At 38.8% G+C, this 17,492-nt stretch overlaps 1 protein-coding gene across 2 annotated transcripts in view; it reads left to right on the top strand.

The window, feature by feature from the left end:
• The first annotated feature begins 294 nt into the window (after positions 1-294).
• The window catches only part of LOC308551618 (charged multivesicular body protein 1B2), a 36,640-nt gene continuing 19,442 nt past the window's right edge, over positions 295-17,492 (top strand). For both annotated transcript variants that reach the window (XM_081126308.1, XM_081126309.1), the window contains exon 1: positions 295-447. In XM_081126308.1, the coding sequence (XP_080982434.1) occupies positions 432-447 (16 nt within the window). In that variant the 5' untranslated portion in view covers positions 295-431. The remainder of the gene's footprint in view (positions 448-17,492) is intronic.

Raw genomic sequence — 17,492 nt, forward strand, 5'->3', positions numbered from 1 at the left:
ATTTAAGCTCTGAGAACAGAATTGAGGGACCAAAGATAACATCAAATCTGAGGGAAAAGGTGGGGCGGAAGGGTAAGAAGAGTTCGGAACTAGTTGAGCTGAGTGAGGAAAACCGTTAGGCGCAGGTTAGGCTACGGGGCAGGAGGGGGAGGGGCGTGACCTCTGGCCCTAGAGTTCTCACGTCCCCTAAGCGACAGCCTTCCACTCTAACTGCCTCAGCCGGCGGCAGCCATTTTGGCATTGCCTCAGCTCCGCCCCTAGAGCGCCGATAGCTCCGCCTCCCAGCCCGCCTGCGCAGAAACAGGAAGTGGGCTCTCAAACCGAGCTGCTAGGCCGGTCGCAGGTCTGTACCTTGACGGAACTCCGAGTGCCCTCACGTCAGACCCGTGCCGCTGCCCGGGCTGTCGCCTCTCAAGAAAAGTCGTGGGACCATGTCGAATATGGAGAGTATCCTTTCGCGTCTGAAAAGCTGCTGCTCGGGCTTAGTGAAGGGGAGGCAGGGGCTAGGGCCCTGGGAAGAGCTCGGTGGCGGTCATCTTTTAGGTCTAGTTGTGAAGGGGCGAGGTCGCTGACGCCTATTGGTAAGCGCTAGCAGCTTGTTTTGTTTGTTATTGTTTTCTGATAGCCGCCGCCATCCTAGAATCGGGGGACTTGGAACTGTTTTGGTGAGAGGCAGAGTCGCCGAACTGGTTTGAGAACATTCTTCAGCTTGAATCCTCCCTTGTTGAGGGCTTCTGTCACCTGTTCTTTCAGTGGATTTATCCGCTGCTTAGAAATAAATCCGGGGGGATGGTGTGGAAACAGAGGCGGCAGGAGTTTGCCAGAGGTTTGGGGTGGAGGTAATAGGTTTAGAATGCAGTAGCTTCTGTGGAACTCCTTCCTTTTTCTGGATGGAGGTGACTGGTAATAAGGTGTAAGTGCTTAATATCAGCCCTCCAAAGTAAGTTGAGTGCGTGTGTGTTAATCTGATTTAGCACATGAGTAAACTCATGTAGTTACTTAAAGTATAAAAATTAACCAGTTGTACCTGCGTTCCCACTTAAGCAACGGGGTTAGGAACCAAGCTGTGTGAAACCCTGAATTGAAGAAGGATGAATTGCTTTCCACAACTGAAATACTGTACTGTCACAGGTTTTCCATGTCGCTGTAATTCTTCCCTTTTTCCAGGAGTTGGCATTATAGAAAATAAAGTTGGTATCTTGCCATTGAATGAAACTTGGCAAAAATGACAAAATGTGAGTAATAGTATTTTATAGCTTATTTTAAAGCTCTTTGCCTTCATTAGTTTGTAAGTCTGAAATATGTCTAGAAAGACTTTTGTGAGAGGATTACATTATATAAACCATACTGGGAGTATTGATAACACATACTGGTGTGAACTATCCAAGATAAACCAAGAATAAAATGTGAGGAGGTGCAGAATAGATCATTTTATGAACAAAGTAGATAAGTAAAAGGCTCAGTTATCACTGCAGTTTAAAGGATATAATTTATGAAAGTGTAGCCCTGTTAGATGATCTTTTAAAGCAGTGTCATAAAGGAAAGACCACTGAAGATCAGTTTCTAATTCCAGTTTTGCCTCTTAAGAAACATGTGAGTTAGAGCGAGTCATATAGTCTCTGCAGTCAAAGATGACTCATCTGTTCATATACTAACCAACCTGCCAACCTTATAAAGCTGTTACGAAGATAAAATGAAGTGGAGGTGCATACTGAATCATAAAGTTTTGAACAAGCTGTTAATTATTAAGAAATAGAGTATTAATTGCTATGTCTTTCCCCAGAACTTTTGGAAGGATTTGAGGTAATAGCTCTAAAATTGCTTTTTCTACTCTGATAATGCAAATTAATTTTCCTCTACCTAAGCCTACCCTATGTGATTTTCAATAACAAGATAATTGGTTACTAATTTCTTTCACTGAAATTTATGTATGCCTGACCATAATTAAAATTAATAGTACTGTTATCAATAGTTTATACCTTAAAATGAACTGTTAACTACCCTTCAGTCTGTCAGAAGTGAGGAGGTCTTGACTGATATCATGTGCCAATGATTCCTTGGTTCCATTTTGTAGATTCCAGACCTTTTCCTTATAGTAGAGGAGGAAAATGACATACTGACTCAGACCTGTTTTTCATAAATAACTTGAACTGAAACTTGAGTAATATTTATTACCTATGTATAATGCAAAAAATTCATTGTTACAGTATATAAGAAGATTAAATGTGCTAACAATCGAATTAGCATGGTAATTGTGACTTCTTTGTTTGAACAGTTAAAACACTGAATTTATCATGGTGGATTAGATCAAATCTCAATTTAAAGAACTCAGCGGAATGACCAAGTTTATTGTAACATGTTCATATAGGTGTTTTATAAGTTTAGAATTAATAGCAATATGTGTGCATTATTAGTGTTTCAGGAGTAGTGTTTGATTAATTATAGGAGTTATACAATTGAAGAGGAATAATTAAGGATACTTTCCTACTCCCCTACACCATGCTCTTATTTATTTATTTTTGCTTCTCTCTGTTATTACCCCTCATTTTGTTGTTTTGTTGGATCAAGAATGTTTTCAGGAAGTTTTCCATGTCATCTTTCTAATCTAACCCACTGTCTCCAAAAAACTAGAAATCTGAGAGCACCAGTTCCCACCAGTTCCTACTCTGTGGTCCCTTTTCCCCCTATGTTTTCCTTTCCATTTTAGCCATTTTTTCACTATTTTAATCAAATGTTTACTTATTTATCTCTTACATTAGATTGAGTTCCTTGAGGATGGGGTCCTTACTTAGTCTTTGAATCCTCATTTCCTTGCACAGCACTCGGCCATTAGTGGACACAAAGTGGGTAAATTACCTTCTGCTAACAATTCATTATTAACATATATTGAGTCTCTTCTATAGGCTGAGCAATGTAGCCAGGCTGTTGATACAGAGGGTTATAAGACCCATTCCCAACTCTGAGCAACTGTTGATCAAACTAAGCCAGGACACACTTGGGTGGGGATAAATAGCAATATAAGGTAGCACATACTAACTTAGATGAATACTAGAACAGTGATTCTTGATCCCATGTGTGGATTTACTAAACTCCTTGAAATTGTATGCAAAATTTTCTGTGTTAGTATGTGCCTTTTTCCTGGGGGAAATATCTATAGCTGACATCTGTTTTTCCAAGGGATTCTAACCTGAAAAAGGTTGAGAAGCAATGAAGTAGGTAATAGGTACTGCATACATTCTGGGAGTACAGAAAGGGATGTGAACTGGACTGGTATCTTTGTCTCCTTTTGTAGTCTCCCAGACAGATGAGACTGTGTTTTAGTCAAATATTGCTAGCTATCTTAAAAATGTCTGTTAACCACTATAAATGGTTTTATATCCTAAAGCAGAAGTAATTCTCCGACGAAGTCACTGAGGCTTTCCTAGTGTTGACAAATGTGATTTTTTTACCAAGATATTAATAATATTTTATATTTTACCTGACAGTAGTCTTATAATTTATGGACTGGCTAGCTAGTAGAATGTTGTGTCTTATAAGAAGTATTGCAAGTAAAGATTACTTATGGTTCATCATTTAATGCCATTTGAGTACCAATTCTGAGCAATTCACTATGAAGTTAAAATGTAAACAAAAGTTGAGCCAGATTGTGTTCGTTTTTATCTTTTATTCAGCAATTGCTCCTCAATTATCCATTTCTAGGCTTCAGTTTTCCCATCTGTAAAATGGGGAAAGTTAAGTGATCTCTAGGGTTCCTTTTTTTTTTTTTTAATATGTCTTTATTGATTTCAAGAGAGGGAGGGAGAGATAGAAACATCAATGATGAGAGAGTCATTGATCGGGTACCTCCTGTACACCCCGAACAGGGGATCAAACCCTCAACCGGGGCATGTGCCCTGACCGGGAATGGAACCTTGATCTCCTGGATCCTATGTCGATGCTCAACCTCTGAGCCACACCCGGCCAGGCTCTAGGGTTCCTTTCAGTTCTGATGATCTCCCTGTTTTTCTGTGATCCTCAACTCTACCTTCCAGAAACACACAGGGATGATCAAGATGCAGGTAGCTGAAAAAGGGGAAACTGATATGTCATAACATTTCTCATCAAATGTATGCATAGACATTCTGTGGTATTGGTACCACTGCTTTATTCTGGAGCAGGCAGGCACTAGTGGAACATTTTTATTTTCTTCCTCTTACCTCCTTTTTATTTTTATCCTCTACTTCCCCCTGACCAAAGGATTATATAATCCTACTTTTGGCACTTGGAATCAAAGAGCCTTCTGCCCTACTGTGTTTGAATAACTTACTTTCACTTGGTGTTGCTCCACCCAAACGGACCTGAGATTTTTACTATGAATTTCTTCTAGGAATCTTGAAGCAGATTGAAATCTTAAAGCAAGGCTTGCTTCTCTATACATAATGAATATGTTTAACCCTAATGATTCTTATTTATTTAAATTTTAAAGCAATAATATATTAAGACATAGCTGATTATTATCCTTTGCCTCCCAGTAGTGTAACTGCAAATAAATGAAACCAGATTTTATTTTATTTTATTTTATTTTATTTTATTTTATTTATTTTATTTTATTTTATTTTATTATTTTATTTATTTTATTTTATTTTATTATTTTATTTTATTATTTTATTTTATTTATTTTATTTTATTTATTTTTTTATTTTATTTTATTTATTTATTTTATTTTATTTATTTTATTTTATTTGTTTTATTTTATTTTATTTTATTTTATTTTATTTTTTATTTTATTTTATTATTTTATTTTATTTTATTATTTTATTTTATTTTTTATTTTATTATTTTATTTTATTATTTTATTTTATTTTTATTTTATTTTTTATTTTTGTTTAAAATATCACAGATATCCCTTTTTCTCCCGAATGACCCGTTCCACCCCATCCCACCCTGTCCCATCCCCCTCCCCAGGCCCTCTCCTCACCATTGTCTTTTTCCTTGGGCTGTGCATCTATGCATACAAATTCTTTGGTTACTCACTCCCCCTCCACCCACCTGTCCTCCTCCATCTGCTGTAGAATGTTTTAAACAGACAATGGGTCTTTTTATTCCCTGACTAATCACATTACCCAATTAAGATGGATGACTTAGCAAAGTCATGAAGTGGTAATGATGGTTTATTGAACACCTACTATGTGCCAAACTTTGTGCTGGGGATTTTGTATATATTATCTCAAACTCAAAACAACACTGGAAGACAGGTAGTAGTATACTCATTTTATAGAAGAGGAAATTAAAGCTAAGAAAGCCACAGCACTTGTAAGCATACAGTAAAATATCTGGCCTGGGCTCCAAAGTCTCTGCTGTGTTCACTTTTGCACAGTGACTCCACAACTTACAGTGAAATCCTGTTATGTTTGATGGAGTCCTAGGGTTATGTAGAGCTACTTTTTCTATATATTGACATTCAACTTGAGATTTTGTTGAAAAGAGTGTGGAAAACCATGAATCTCCATAATCACTTTAGGAATAGCCTAGTTTAGATTATCATGAAGACAAGTCTGGATCATAGATATTTTCTATTAAAAGGTACACCTTGATGTAATGTTTTAAATTTTAATTTTGTAGAATTGGAAGGTGAGGAATTATACTTTCAGAAAATTTGAAATAATTGAAATGGTCAGATGATTCATTTGATTTCCTTATTACTTCCTTATCAATCCCAAGGACCAGGTAAATTAGGTTTTTGCTTGTGCATGGGTTTTGACAGGAGGAGGGAAACCTTTTGCCATTAATGGAGGTGTTTGAGAGACCAGTTTCTCAGTCAGTGTTATTGTTTATGTTAGCCAAAAAGCAAGTATGATGTCATGTGCTAAACTTCACAGGAATTAAGAGGAGGTGGTAGGGAGGGGAAAAAAGAAGGGTACATTAGGCAAAGGAACTATGTATGGAAGCCACAGTCAGATAACCGTTGGAGGCCAGCATCACTGATGCACAGGGTGCTGGAGCCTGGGATAACTCAACACCTAGTTTAGGGCCTTATGCATCTTTCTATACATGTTAATAAATATTACTGTTCAGCCTGACTGACATGGCTCAATGGTTAAGTGTCAATCTATGAACCAGGAGGTCACAGTTTGATTCCCCATTAGGGCCTGAGTTGTCAGCTCGATCCCCAGGAGGGGGCATGCAGGGGGCAGTCGATCAATGACTCTCTCTTATCATTGATGTTTCTATATCTCTCTCTCTCTCCCTTCCTCTCTATGAAATCAATAAAAACATATATTTAAAAAAATATATTACTGTTCATCTTTTTAAACTTTCAGTCCATCAACAATAAAGTATTTCAGCCATTGCTTTTCCAGTCGGCAAAGAAAAACAAATGTTGTCTTAATACTAATGACTTTGCCAAGTTGAATTTATGATTAGTCAGCGAAGGAGATTATTCTGCCAGTGTTATTTTTCCAAATAGAAAAATACTCCAGGGATTTATGGCCAACTAAAATATTGCACCGTATATCAAGTCTGGTTCATAGCTCAATTTAGTAGTTGAATTGATTCCATTGTTTTTCACATCAGCAATTAATTCCCCCAGCTCAGTATAGAGGATATTCACTTATTGTAGTATACACCAAGGGCTATGATTTGAATTAGCAGACACCTGAATCTAAGAATCTCATAACCTGCATGTAAAAAGTACCCAAGAGTTAGAGGCAAGGCTTTAGATTCAGGGATGTTTTGATTTCTGGTATGGGGCAAAATATTTGTTATCAGAAAAACACTGGTGTTACAAGTTGTCTGGACTAGATAGACACACATGAAGATATTTGGTGGTGGTGATAATCTAGGCTATGTAGTCGTTTTCTGTGTATTCATGTGATTACACTTATTTCTACTTAAACTGTACTAAAACTGTTGGTAGTCTTGTCTCTACCATATTCTTTTGTAAGGTTGAGGTCAGGGTATTCATCTCATTCATTGCTGAATGTATAGAACTATTTGGAATAGGAACTTAATGTACATCTAGCGTCATGATAGTTCCTATTTTTTTGAAAAAATATATCTTTATTGATTTCAGAGAGACGGAAGGAGAGGGAGAGACAGAAACATCAATGATGAGAGAGTCATTGATCGAGCCCGCAACCCGGGCATGTGCCCTGACCGGGAATCGAAACCCGATCGCCTGGATCCTAGGTCATTGCTCAACCACTCAGCCACGCCTGGCCGGGCGATAGTTCCTATTTTTTTAAATTGAAATTTTAATTTAGCTAGAGAGAGGAGGGAGGGAGGGAGAAAGAAAGAAAGAAAGAATGAGGGAGAGAATGAGAATGAATGTATACACACATGCATTTTCTGCTTTTATGGGACTGAATTGTTAACTCTGAATTTATTACAAGTGTAATTTTCAGAACTGCTAGTAATTATGGTATAATCAAATTTCATGCTTTATTTCACTAATCATTGTTGCATTATATGAAGGACTTTTCATAATTGACATATCCTTCCTGGCAACTAAAAGTAAATTACATTTTAAATCATTTGAGTTCCTTTAAAATTTATAAGTATTCAGGAGTGTTAAGTTTTAGACTATTTACTAAGCCCAACATGCCCCCCCCCCATGTGGTTCTTTTGCATTTATTTATTTATTTATTTATTTATTTATTTGTTTATTTTTAAATTTGAAAGTAAAACAGATGCCCCGTATTTCCTCCAACTGATCCCCTCCACCCTGCATCCGCCCCACTGCTAGGCCTTCCCCATAGCATCGTCTGTTTCCAGGTATTATGCCTTTATGCATATAAGTTCTTTGATGGATCTCTCCCCACCCACTTCCCACCCCCACCTTGCCGCTGAGATCCCTTAATCTGTTCCATGCTTCTATGTATCTGGATCTATTCTGTTCCTCAGTTTATTTTGTTGATTATAGTCCACATATGACTGAGATCATGTGATACTTGTCTTTCTATGACTGGCTTATTTCACTTAGCATAATACTTTCCAGTTCAATCCATGCTGTCCCAAAGTGTAAGAGATACTTTTCTTTTTTTTACAGCAGCATAGTATTCCATGGTGTAAATGTCCCACAGCTTTTTTATCCACTCATCTACTGATGGGCACTTGGACTGTTTCCAGATCTTAGCTATTGTAAACTGTGCTGCTATGAACATAGGGGTGCATATATTCTTTCTGATTAGTGTTTCAGGATTCTTAAGATATATTCCTAGAAGTAGGATCACTCGGTCAAAAGGCAGCTTCATTTGTAATTATTTGAGGAACCTCCATATGGTTTTTCGTAGAGGTTGCGCCAGTCTGCATTTCCACCAGCAGTGTACTAGGGTTCCCCTTTCTCCACATCCTCGCCAGCACATGTCATTTGTTGATTTGTTGATGGTAGCCATTCTGACAGGTGTGAAGTGAAGCCTCATTGTGGTTTTAATTTGCATCTCTCTGATGATTAGGGAGGTTGAGCATTTTCTCCTGTATCTTGACCATCTGTATGTCCTCTTTGGAGAAGTATCTATTCAGGTCCTTTGCCCATTTCTTAATTGGGTTGTCTTCCTCTTGCTGAATAGTATGAGTTCTTTGTATACTTTGGAAATTAGCCCCTTATCAGTTACATCCTTGGCAAATATGTTTTCCCAGACCATGGGGTTCGTTTGTATTTTGAGGCTGTTTTCTTTTGCTGTGCAGAAGCTTTTTAGTTTGATGTTGTCCAATATGTTTTATTTTTTCTTTTGTTTCTCTTGCCCTAAGAGATGTATCAGTGAAAATTCCACTACGTGCCATGGGATGTCTGTGACTTTATTGCCTATGTTTTCTTCCAGGATTTTTATGATTTCATGACTTACGTTTAAGTCTTTTATCCCTTTTGAGTTTATTTTTGTGTATGGTGAAATTTGGTGGTCTAGTTTCATTTTATTGCATGTATCTGTCCAATTTTCCCAGCACCATTGATTGAAGAGACTGTCTTTACTCCATTTTATGCTCTTGCCTCCTTTGTCAAATATTAACTGACCATAATGGCGTGTGTCTATTTCTGGGGTCTGTTCTGTTCCATTGGTCTCTATGTCTGTTGTTGTATCAATACCAGGCCGTTTTGGTTACAGTGGCTTTGTAGTACGTGTGATCCCTCCCACTCTGTTCTTTTTTCTCAAGATGGCTGCAGCTATTCGGGGTCTTTTTTGGTTCCATATAAAGTTTTGAAATGTTTGATCTAGATCTGTGAAATATGCTGTTGGTATTTTAATAGGAATTGCATTGAATTTATAAATTGCTTTGGATAGTATGGACATTTTAATTATATTAATTCTCCCAAACCATGAGCATGGTATATTCTTCCACTTGTTTAAATCTTCCTCTGTTTCTTTTTTCAGTGTAATGTAGTTTTCTGAGTATAGGTCTCTTACATCCTTGGTTAAGTTTATTCCTAGGTATCCTATTTTTTTAGTTGCAATGGTAAATGGTATTGGTTTTTTAGTTTCTCTCTCTGAAAATTCATTGTTGGTGTATAAGAATGCCATTGATTTCTAGCTGTTGATTTTGTATACAGCTACCTTGCCAAATTCGTTTATCAAATCTAGTAGTACTGTGATGGAGTCTTTAGGGTTTTCTGTGTACAGAATCATGTCATCTGCAAATAATGACATTTTTACTTCCTCCTTTCCAATTTGGATACCTTTTATGTTTTCTTCCTGTCTGATGGCTGTGGCTAGGATTTCCAGTACTATGTTGAATAAGAGTGGTGAAAGTGGACATCCTGTCTTGTTCTTGTTTTTAATGGAAATGGTTTCAGTTTTTGCCCATTGAGTATGATGTTGGCTGTAGGTCTGTCATATATGGCCTTTATTATGTTGAGATATGATCCTTCTGTTCCCACTTTGCTGAGTTTTTATCAGAAATGGGTGCTGGATTTTGTCGAATGTTTTTTCTGCATCTGTTGATATGATCATATGATTTTTGTCCTTAATTTTGTTTATGTGATGTATCACATTTATTGATTTGCGGATGTTGTACCAGCCTTGCATCCCTGGAATAAATTCCACTTTGTTGTGGTGTATGATCTTTTTAATGTATTGCTGGATCCGATTTGTTAGTATTTTGTTGAGGATTTAAGCATCTATGTTTATCAGGGATACTGGCCTGTCATTTTCTTTCTTTATAGTGTCATTATATAGTTTTGGGATTAGGGTGATGCTGGCCTCATGAAAAGAGTTTGGGAGTTTTCCCTCCTCTTGAATTTTCTGGAATAGTTTGAATAGAATAGGTGTTAATTCTCTGAATGTTTGGTAAAACTCGCCTGTAAATCTATCTGGTTCAGGACTTTTGTTTGCTGGGAGTTTTTTGATTACCGTTTCAGTTTCATTAGCTGTTATCATCCCATTCAGGTTTTCTACTTCTTCTTGATTCAGCTTTGGAATGTTGTATGCTTTAGGAATTTGTCCATTTCCCCCATGTTGTCCAATTTGTTGGCATATTGTTGCTCATAGTATTTTCTTACAATTCTTTGTATTTCTGTTGGGTCAGTTGTTATATCACCTCTTTCATTTCTGATTTTATTTATTTGGGTCCTTTCTCTTTGTTTCTTGGTGAATCTGGTTAAAGGATCATCAATCTTACTTATCTTTTAAAAGAGCCAGCTCTTGGTTTACTTGATTTTTTTTGTATTGTTTTTTCACTCTCTATGTCATTAATTTCTCCTCTGATCTTTTTTATTTCCTTCCTTCTGCTTCCTGGGGGTTTTTCTTGCTGTTCTCGTTCTAGTTCTTTCAGTTGTTGTGTTACATGATTCATTAGATCTTTTTCTTGTTTCTTGAGATAGGCCTTTAATGCTATGAATTTTCTTTTCAGGACCGCTTTCCGTGTGTCCCATAGATTTTTGGTTGTTGTCTGTTGATTTTCGCTTTCCATGAAAAGAGAAAATGAAAAACAAAGTTATATCAATGGATCGAGAGGAGAGAGATAAAGCCTGGACAGAGAGGGAGTCCAATAAGAGATTTGGGGGAAACTATAGAGGAAAGCAGTAAACTTGTTGGTTATAATGATAAAGTCCCAGTCATTAAGCAGGGATATCAAGATAGTAGAAGCAAGGATAAAGCAAAACAAACAAATAAACAAAACAAAGTAGAGAAACCAAACAAAAAACAAGCTAAGCAAAACAAAATTCTATTATAAGAAAAAAAAAATTAGTTAAAAAATATTTTTAAAAATAATTAAAAAATAAAAAATAATTTTTATAAAATTTAAAAAGAAGGAAAAACATAATTTTTCCCCATTCTCTTCTTCCTAAGGGAAAAAGAGAAAAAAACAAACAGAAACAAAACAAAACGAGAAAAAAAAAAGAAAGAAGAAAAAGACGGTCAATCAGGTGAGTTTCTTCTGGGCAGCTTATGTTGTATGCTGCTCGCTGTTTTGTAAGCTGATTTCAGTTCTCCTGGGAGGTACTTGTGTATCAGCCAGTGTGAGGTGGTGTCTGGGTTTGGCTCTGGTGTCCTTCGGTAGATGGTTGATCTGAGGCTCTCTGTGGACCACCTCCTCTTGTCAGCTATTTTACAACTTTGTAGTTACCTGGTCTTACTCCAGAGTCTTTTTGTAGAGTCTTTAGGGTGCAGGATGGCTAGTGTAGCTCAGGGTATCACTTCCCTTAGAGGTTTCACTGTCAGGCACTCACTGTGAGGGAGTTAGTCTCTGCTCCACAGCCAGTTCCTCAGTCCCTACCATATCCTCTGATTCTAATTCCCCATGCACTGGCCTGCTGCAGTTTCAGATTGATTTCAGCCTGTTGCCTTTTCTGTGTGGGCCCTTTCAGCAGCCTGGGCTCAGTGGGTTTGATTAAAGAACATTGCAGTGAGCTCATTGCCTGCCCAGCCCCCAGCAGGAGTTTTCAGTGTTTCCTCCAGTTCCCAAACAACAGTCCCTGAGAGTCTTATTCTTGTAATGTCCTCCTGTGAGCTGTTCTCCCTTCCCCCTCAGGACTGTGTCATGTGGGTGTGTCTGGGGCCTCAGTGATCGGACCAGCCCCTTTCCTGTTGAGGGTGGTGCTCCCAGGCTGCAGGAGAGGCAGGTGGGCTCTGCCCCTCCCTTCCAGGCTCTGGTTGGCTAGTTGCACCAGGCCCACCCCACCAGGCCCACCCCTCAAACAGGCTACTGTGCAGACACCAATCCCAGTTCAGCTGGTCTGTCTGCCCAGTGCAGGCACAGAAGGTGAGAACCAGTCCCGTGATCAGAACTCAAAAACACACAAAACAACACACAAGCAGAGAGTTTGCCCTGCAAGGTCCTGCTGCCCGAGTGCCAAGGCACCCAGCAGGAGGGGCCCCAAAGTCAGCTCCAGGCAGCTTCCCGCACTGCTAATCTCAGCAAAGCTGGGGTGGCTTCCTGTACCACCAGGGCGCCCCTCAGGGCTGTTCACAAATCCCAACCACTCCACACTGGGAGCTCAGGGAGGGAGGGCTCTCCTCTTCTTCCCCGTCCCACGCTGCTCAAATGGTTTCTGGGGCTCAACCCAATGCCTTATAGGGAGGCAGAGGATCCCTGTATGTGGCTGCTCAGTCCAACCTCTGGTCCCTTACTACTGGAGTGCCACACACTCTGGGACCCCCTTTCCTATGATGAGGGCCCTGAGCTTTAGACACAGGTCCTGTCAGCTATTAGAAGCTTTGCTTCCCTATGAAGGCACCTTCCCCTCCTTGCAGACTCACCACTTCCCTGGGTCCCTCTGCCTTCCACACGGGGTACACTGCTCACCTCTCCTCCACTCAGGCTGTGAGATCCCCTCTTTTGGAGGCCGGTCCACACTCTTGAGGGGAGGGAACTTTGCAGCCTACAAGCCTCAGGGCTCGGAGCCCAGCACAGACTTCAGGGGGGACTCCCCTTTTCTATGTCCCCCCTCTCTTACCAGACTGTATGATGTCTCTTCAGTGCTCCCTACTTGCACTCTTTCCACTCAGATCTGTTTCTCTGGTTTTTCCAAGCTGGCTACATAGTATTTTAGGAGTAAACAGAGTCTGTGGCTCGGAGTGGGAGCGCTCTGCTGCTTTTCACAGTGCCGCCATCTTCCGTCTCCCTGCCGTTGATATTTTAATGGGGATTGCACTGAATCTTTAGATTCTTTTGGGTAGTATGGTGATTTTAATGATGTTAAATCTTCCAGTCCATGAACACGATATATTCTTCCACTTGTTTGTATCTTCCTCTGTCTCTTTTTGCAGAGTCCTGTAGTTTTCCAAGTACAGGTCTTTTACCTCCTTGGTTAAGTTTATTCCTAAGTATCTTAATTTTGGGGTTGCACTGATAAATGGGATTTTTATTTTTTTTTTTAGTTTCTCTTTCTGAGAGTACATTATTGGTGTATAAAAATGCCATTGATTTCTTGGTGTTAATTTTGTATCCTGCTACTTCGTTGAATCCATTTATTAAATTCAGTAGGTTTTTGGTGGAGTCTTTAGGGTTTTCTATGTACAATATCATGTCATCTGTGAATAATGAGAGTTTTATTTCCTCTTTTCCAATTTGAATGCCTTTTATGTTTTCTTCTGTTCACTGTGGCTAGGATACTGTGTTGAATAAGAGAGGTGAAAGTGGACACCCCTGTCTTGCACCTGTTTTTAGGGGGAAAGGTTTTAGTTTTTGCCCACTGAGTATGATATTGGCTGCAGGTTTGTCACATATGGCCTTTATTATGTTGATGTATGATCCCTTTATTCCAACTTTGCTGAGTTTTTATCAAAAATGGTGTTGGATTTTGTGGAATACATCACCTCAAGTTTATTGATTTGCAAATATGTACCAGCCTTGCATCCCTTGAATAAATCCTACTTGGTCATGATGTATGATCTTCTTAAAATATTGCTGGATCCGATTTGGTAATATTTTGTTGAGTATTTTAGCATCTATGTTCATCATGGATATTAGCCTGTAATTCTCTTTCTTTGTAATGTCTTTATCTGGTTTTGGAATTAGGCTAATACTGGCCTCTTCAAAAGAGCTTGGAAATGTTCTTCCCTCTTGGATTTGTTGGAATAGTATGAGGAGAGCAGGTGTTACTTCTTTGAATGTTTGGTAAAACTCCCCTCTGAAGTTGTCCGGTCCAGGGCTTTTGTGTGCTGGGAGGTTTTGTTTTTTTTTATTACTACTTCAACTTCATCAGTAGGTATTGGCCTATTCATGTTTTCTGACTCTTCCTGATTGAGTTTTGGCAGGTTGTATTTTTCTAGGCATTTGTCCATTTTGTCCAGGTTGTCCAGCTTGGTAGCGAATAGTTGTTCATAGTATTTGCTTACAATCCTTTGTATTTCTGTTGAGTCAGTTGTTATTTCACCTCTTTTGTTTCTGATTTTGTTTATTTGGGTCCTCTCTCTTTGTTTCTTGATGAGTCTGGACAACGGTTCATCAATCTTGTTTATCTTTGCAAGGACCCAGCTCTTGGTTTCATTGATTTTTTTGTATTTTTTTAAGTGTCTCTGTCATTTATTTCCACTCTGATCTTTATTATTTCCTTCTTTCTACTTACTCTGGAGTTTTCTAAGTCTTTAAGTTATGGATTATATAGTTTACTAGAGCTTTTTCTTGTTTTCTGAGGTAGGCTTGTAGTGCTATGCACTTCCCTCTCAGGACTGCTTTCATTTTGTCCCGTAGATTTGGAGTTGTGTGTTCATTTTCATTTCTTCCCAGAAAGTTTTTGATTTCTTCCTTGATCTCTTTGGTAACCCATTCATTGTTTATAACATGCTATTTAGTCTCCATGTGTTTGAATGTTTTTTAGTGTTTTTATTGTAGTTGACATCTAATTTCATGCTGTTGTGATCTGAGAAGATGCTTGATATGATTTCACTCTTCTTGAACTTGTAGAGACTTGTTTTGTGTCCTAACATGTGGTCTCTTTTTGAGAATGCCTGACATGCACTTGAGAAAAATGTATACTCTGTAGCTTTGGGGTAGAATGTTCTGTAAATGTCAATTAAATCCATCTAATCTAGTGTGTCCTTTAGGGTCACTATTTCTTTGTTGATTTTTTGTCTGGAAGATCTATCCATTGAAGTCAGTGGGGTGTTAAAGTTCCCTATCATGACTGTATTGCTGTTAGTCTCTCCCTTAAAGTCCTCCAGAAGTTTTTTTATAAATTTCGTTGCTCCTATAATGGGTGCATATATGTTTATCAGAGTTATATCCTATTGTTGGATCCACCTATTTAGTATTATATAGTGACCTTTCTTGTTATAGTCTTCCTTTTGAAGTCTGTTTTTTCAGATATGTGTATTGCTACCCCGGTTTTTTTTCATTTCTTTTTGCATGGAAAAATTTTTTTCCATCCCTTCACTCTCATCCTGTATGAGTCTTTTGTTTTGAGGTGGGTCTCTTGTAGACAGCACATATTTGGGTCATGATTTCTTATCTACTCAGCTACCCTATGTCTTTTTATTGAAGCATTTAATCCATCTACATTCAAGGTTATTATTGATAGGTACTTATCTATTTCCATTTTATTTCTTTATTCCTATATTTCTCTTTCTGTTTCTGCTTTTTATTACAGCAGTCTCTGTAACATTTCCTGAAATGCTGGTTTGGTGGTGATTAACTCCTTTTACCTTGTTTTGTCTGGGAAGCTCTTTATTTCACCATCTATTTTGAATGGTAACCTTGCTGGAATGAGTTGTCTTGGTTTCAGATTCTTGCTTTTCATTACCTTGAATACTTCATGTCATTCCCTTCTGGCCTGTAGAGTTTCTAATGAGAAATCAGCTGACAGCCTTATGGGAACTCCTTTGTAGATAGCTGATTGCTTTTCTCTTTTTGCCATTAAGATTCTCTTTTTGTCTTGAATTTTCGGCGTTTTAATTATGATGTGTCTGGGCATGGGCCTCTTTGGATTCTTCTTGCTTAGGACTCTGTGCCTCCTGAACTTGTGTGACTTTTTCCTTGACCAGGTTAGGGAAGTTTTCTGCCATTATTTCTTCAAACAGGTTCTCTAACCCTTGCTTACTTCCTAGATCTTCTGGCACTCCTGTGCTGCAAATATTGTTACTTTCATGTTGTCTCCCAGCTCCCTTAAACTGTCCTCCTGTTTTTTCTTTTTTTCTTTTTGTTTCTCTGATTGAGCGATTTTTTTCTACCCTGTCTTCGATTTCACTGATCTGATCCTCTGCTTCCTCTAATCTGCTGTTTATTCCTTCCAATGTATTCTTATTTCTGCTTTGTCATTCTTTATTTCCTCCATAGTTTCCATATTTTTTCTTATCATCCTTACAGTCAGTATTCTGAACTCTGTATCTGATAGATTGCTTATCTCCATTTCATTGAGCTCTTTTTCTGGAGACTTCTCTTGTTCTTTCATTTGGGGCTTGTGGTTTTTTTTCTGTTTGTTTGTTTCCCCATTTTGGCTGCCATTTTGGGTTTGTTTCTATGTATTAGGTAGATCTGCTTTGACTCTCAGTATTTTTGGAGGTTCTCTGGTGAAGGCCAATATCAGATGCTGTTTTTGACTGGCCTTGATTACCTTTTTTTTGGAGCTGTCGATAACCCATGGCTTATGCTTCCGTCTGCTGAGGCTGGGTGCCTTTGGACAGGACCAAGATGCACATCAAAGTCTGCTTTACCATGGCCAGGGGCCAGAAACAGATTAGGCAGACTCAAAACACCCGGAGGTCTGCATCTGCCTGCAAGCTGAATAATTTGAATCCCTTAATGAGCTTCAGCCTGTAAAGTAGAGGAAGGTGTAAACTTCACAGGGTGGGGCAAAAGGTTTTTCAATGGGTGGGGCAGTTGTTTCTGCCCCAGGCAAGAACTGCCTGGCTTACAAAGGTCTGTCTGAGAAAGATGTCCTATGTAGTGTGTGGGAATGACTCAGCATAGGAATCCAGATTGCTGCCCTCTGAGCTCTATTTCAAGAACCCACATCCCTGAATTCTCCTCACACAGCTCAAGGTGAGTGGCTGTACAGTAATCTTTGTGCATTGACCCTTTAAGAGTGTGCCTGCATTTCTAGCCAGTCTCTCCCTGACAGAAACTCTGCTGCTTTTCACAGCCAGATATTATGTGGGCACCTTTCTCAGTTCTTGTGCTCTGTGCTGGGTATCCCAGCTTGAGGTTTAGACCCCAGAGTTCTTATTGGGAACCCCCCACAGCTGAGTAATCCCTCTGGACCTTTAGCTGCTACCTGTAGGAGCCCAGCCAGCCCTCTTGTGCCTCCGCACTTCCTGCCAGTCTCTGTGCAGTCTCCACTTTAGGTCCTGGGTTATGAGGATCCTCTCCAGCTGGTAGTCTTCAGTTGATTATTCAGAATGGTTTTTCTATATTTTAATTGTAATTCCAGTTTGGTCCTGGGAGAGTGCCATTGTAGCATCCACTTAATCCTCAGCCCTCTTGGAATCCCAGCCCAATATGTTTTCAAAGAGAAAATATTTCTGGTAGGAACATAGAAATAATTTGTGCAAGGAAGTAACTGTTTACATACAGCTCTTTTCCAAAATGAACATTTAAAAACTGTGTTATTGCTCATTCTTAGGTAATTTTATACTTTTAAG

This window comes from Miniopterus schreibersii, assembly GCF_964146895.1.
Source record: "Miniopterus schreibersii genome assembly, chromosome: X".
Lineage (NCBI taxonomy): Eukaryota > Metazoa > Chordata > Mammalia > Chiroptera > Miniopteridae > Miniopterus > Miniopterus schreibersii.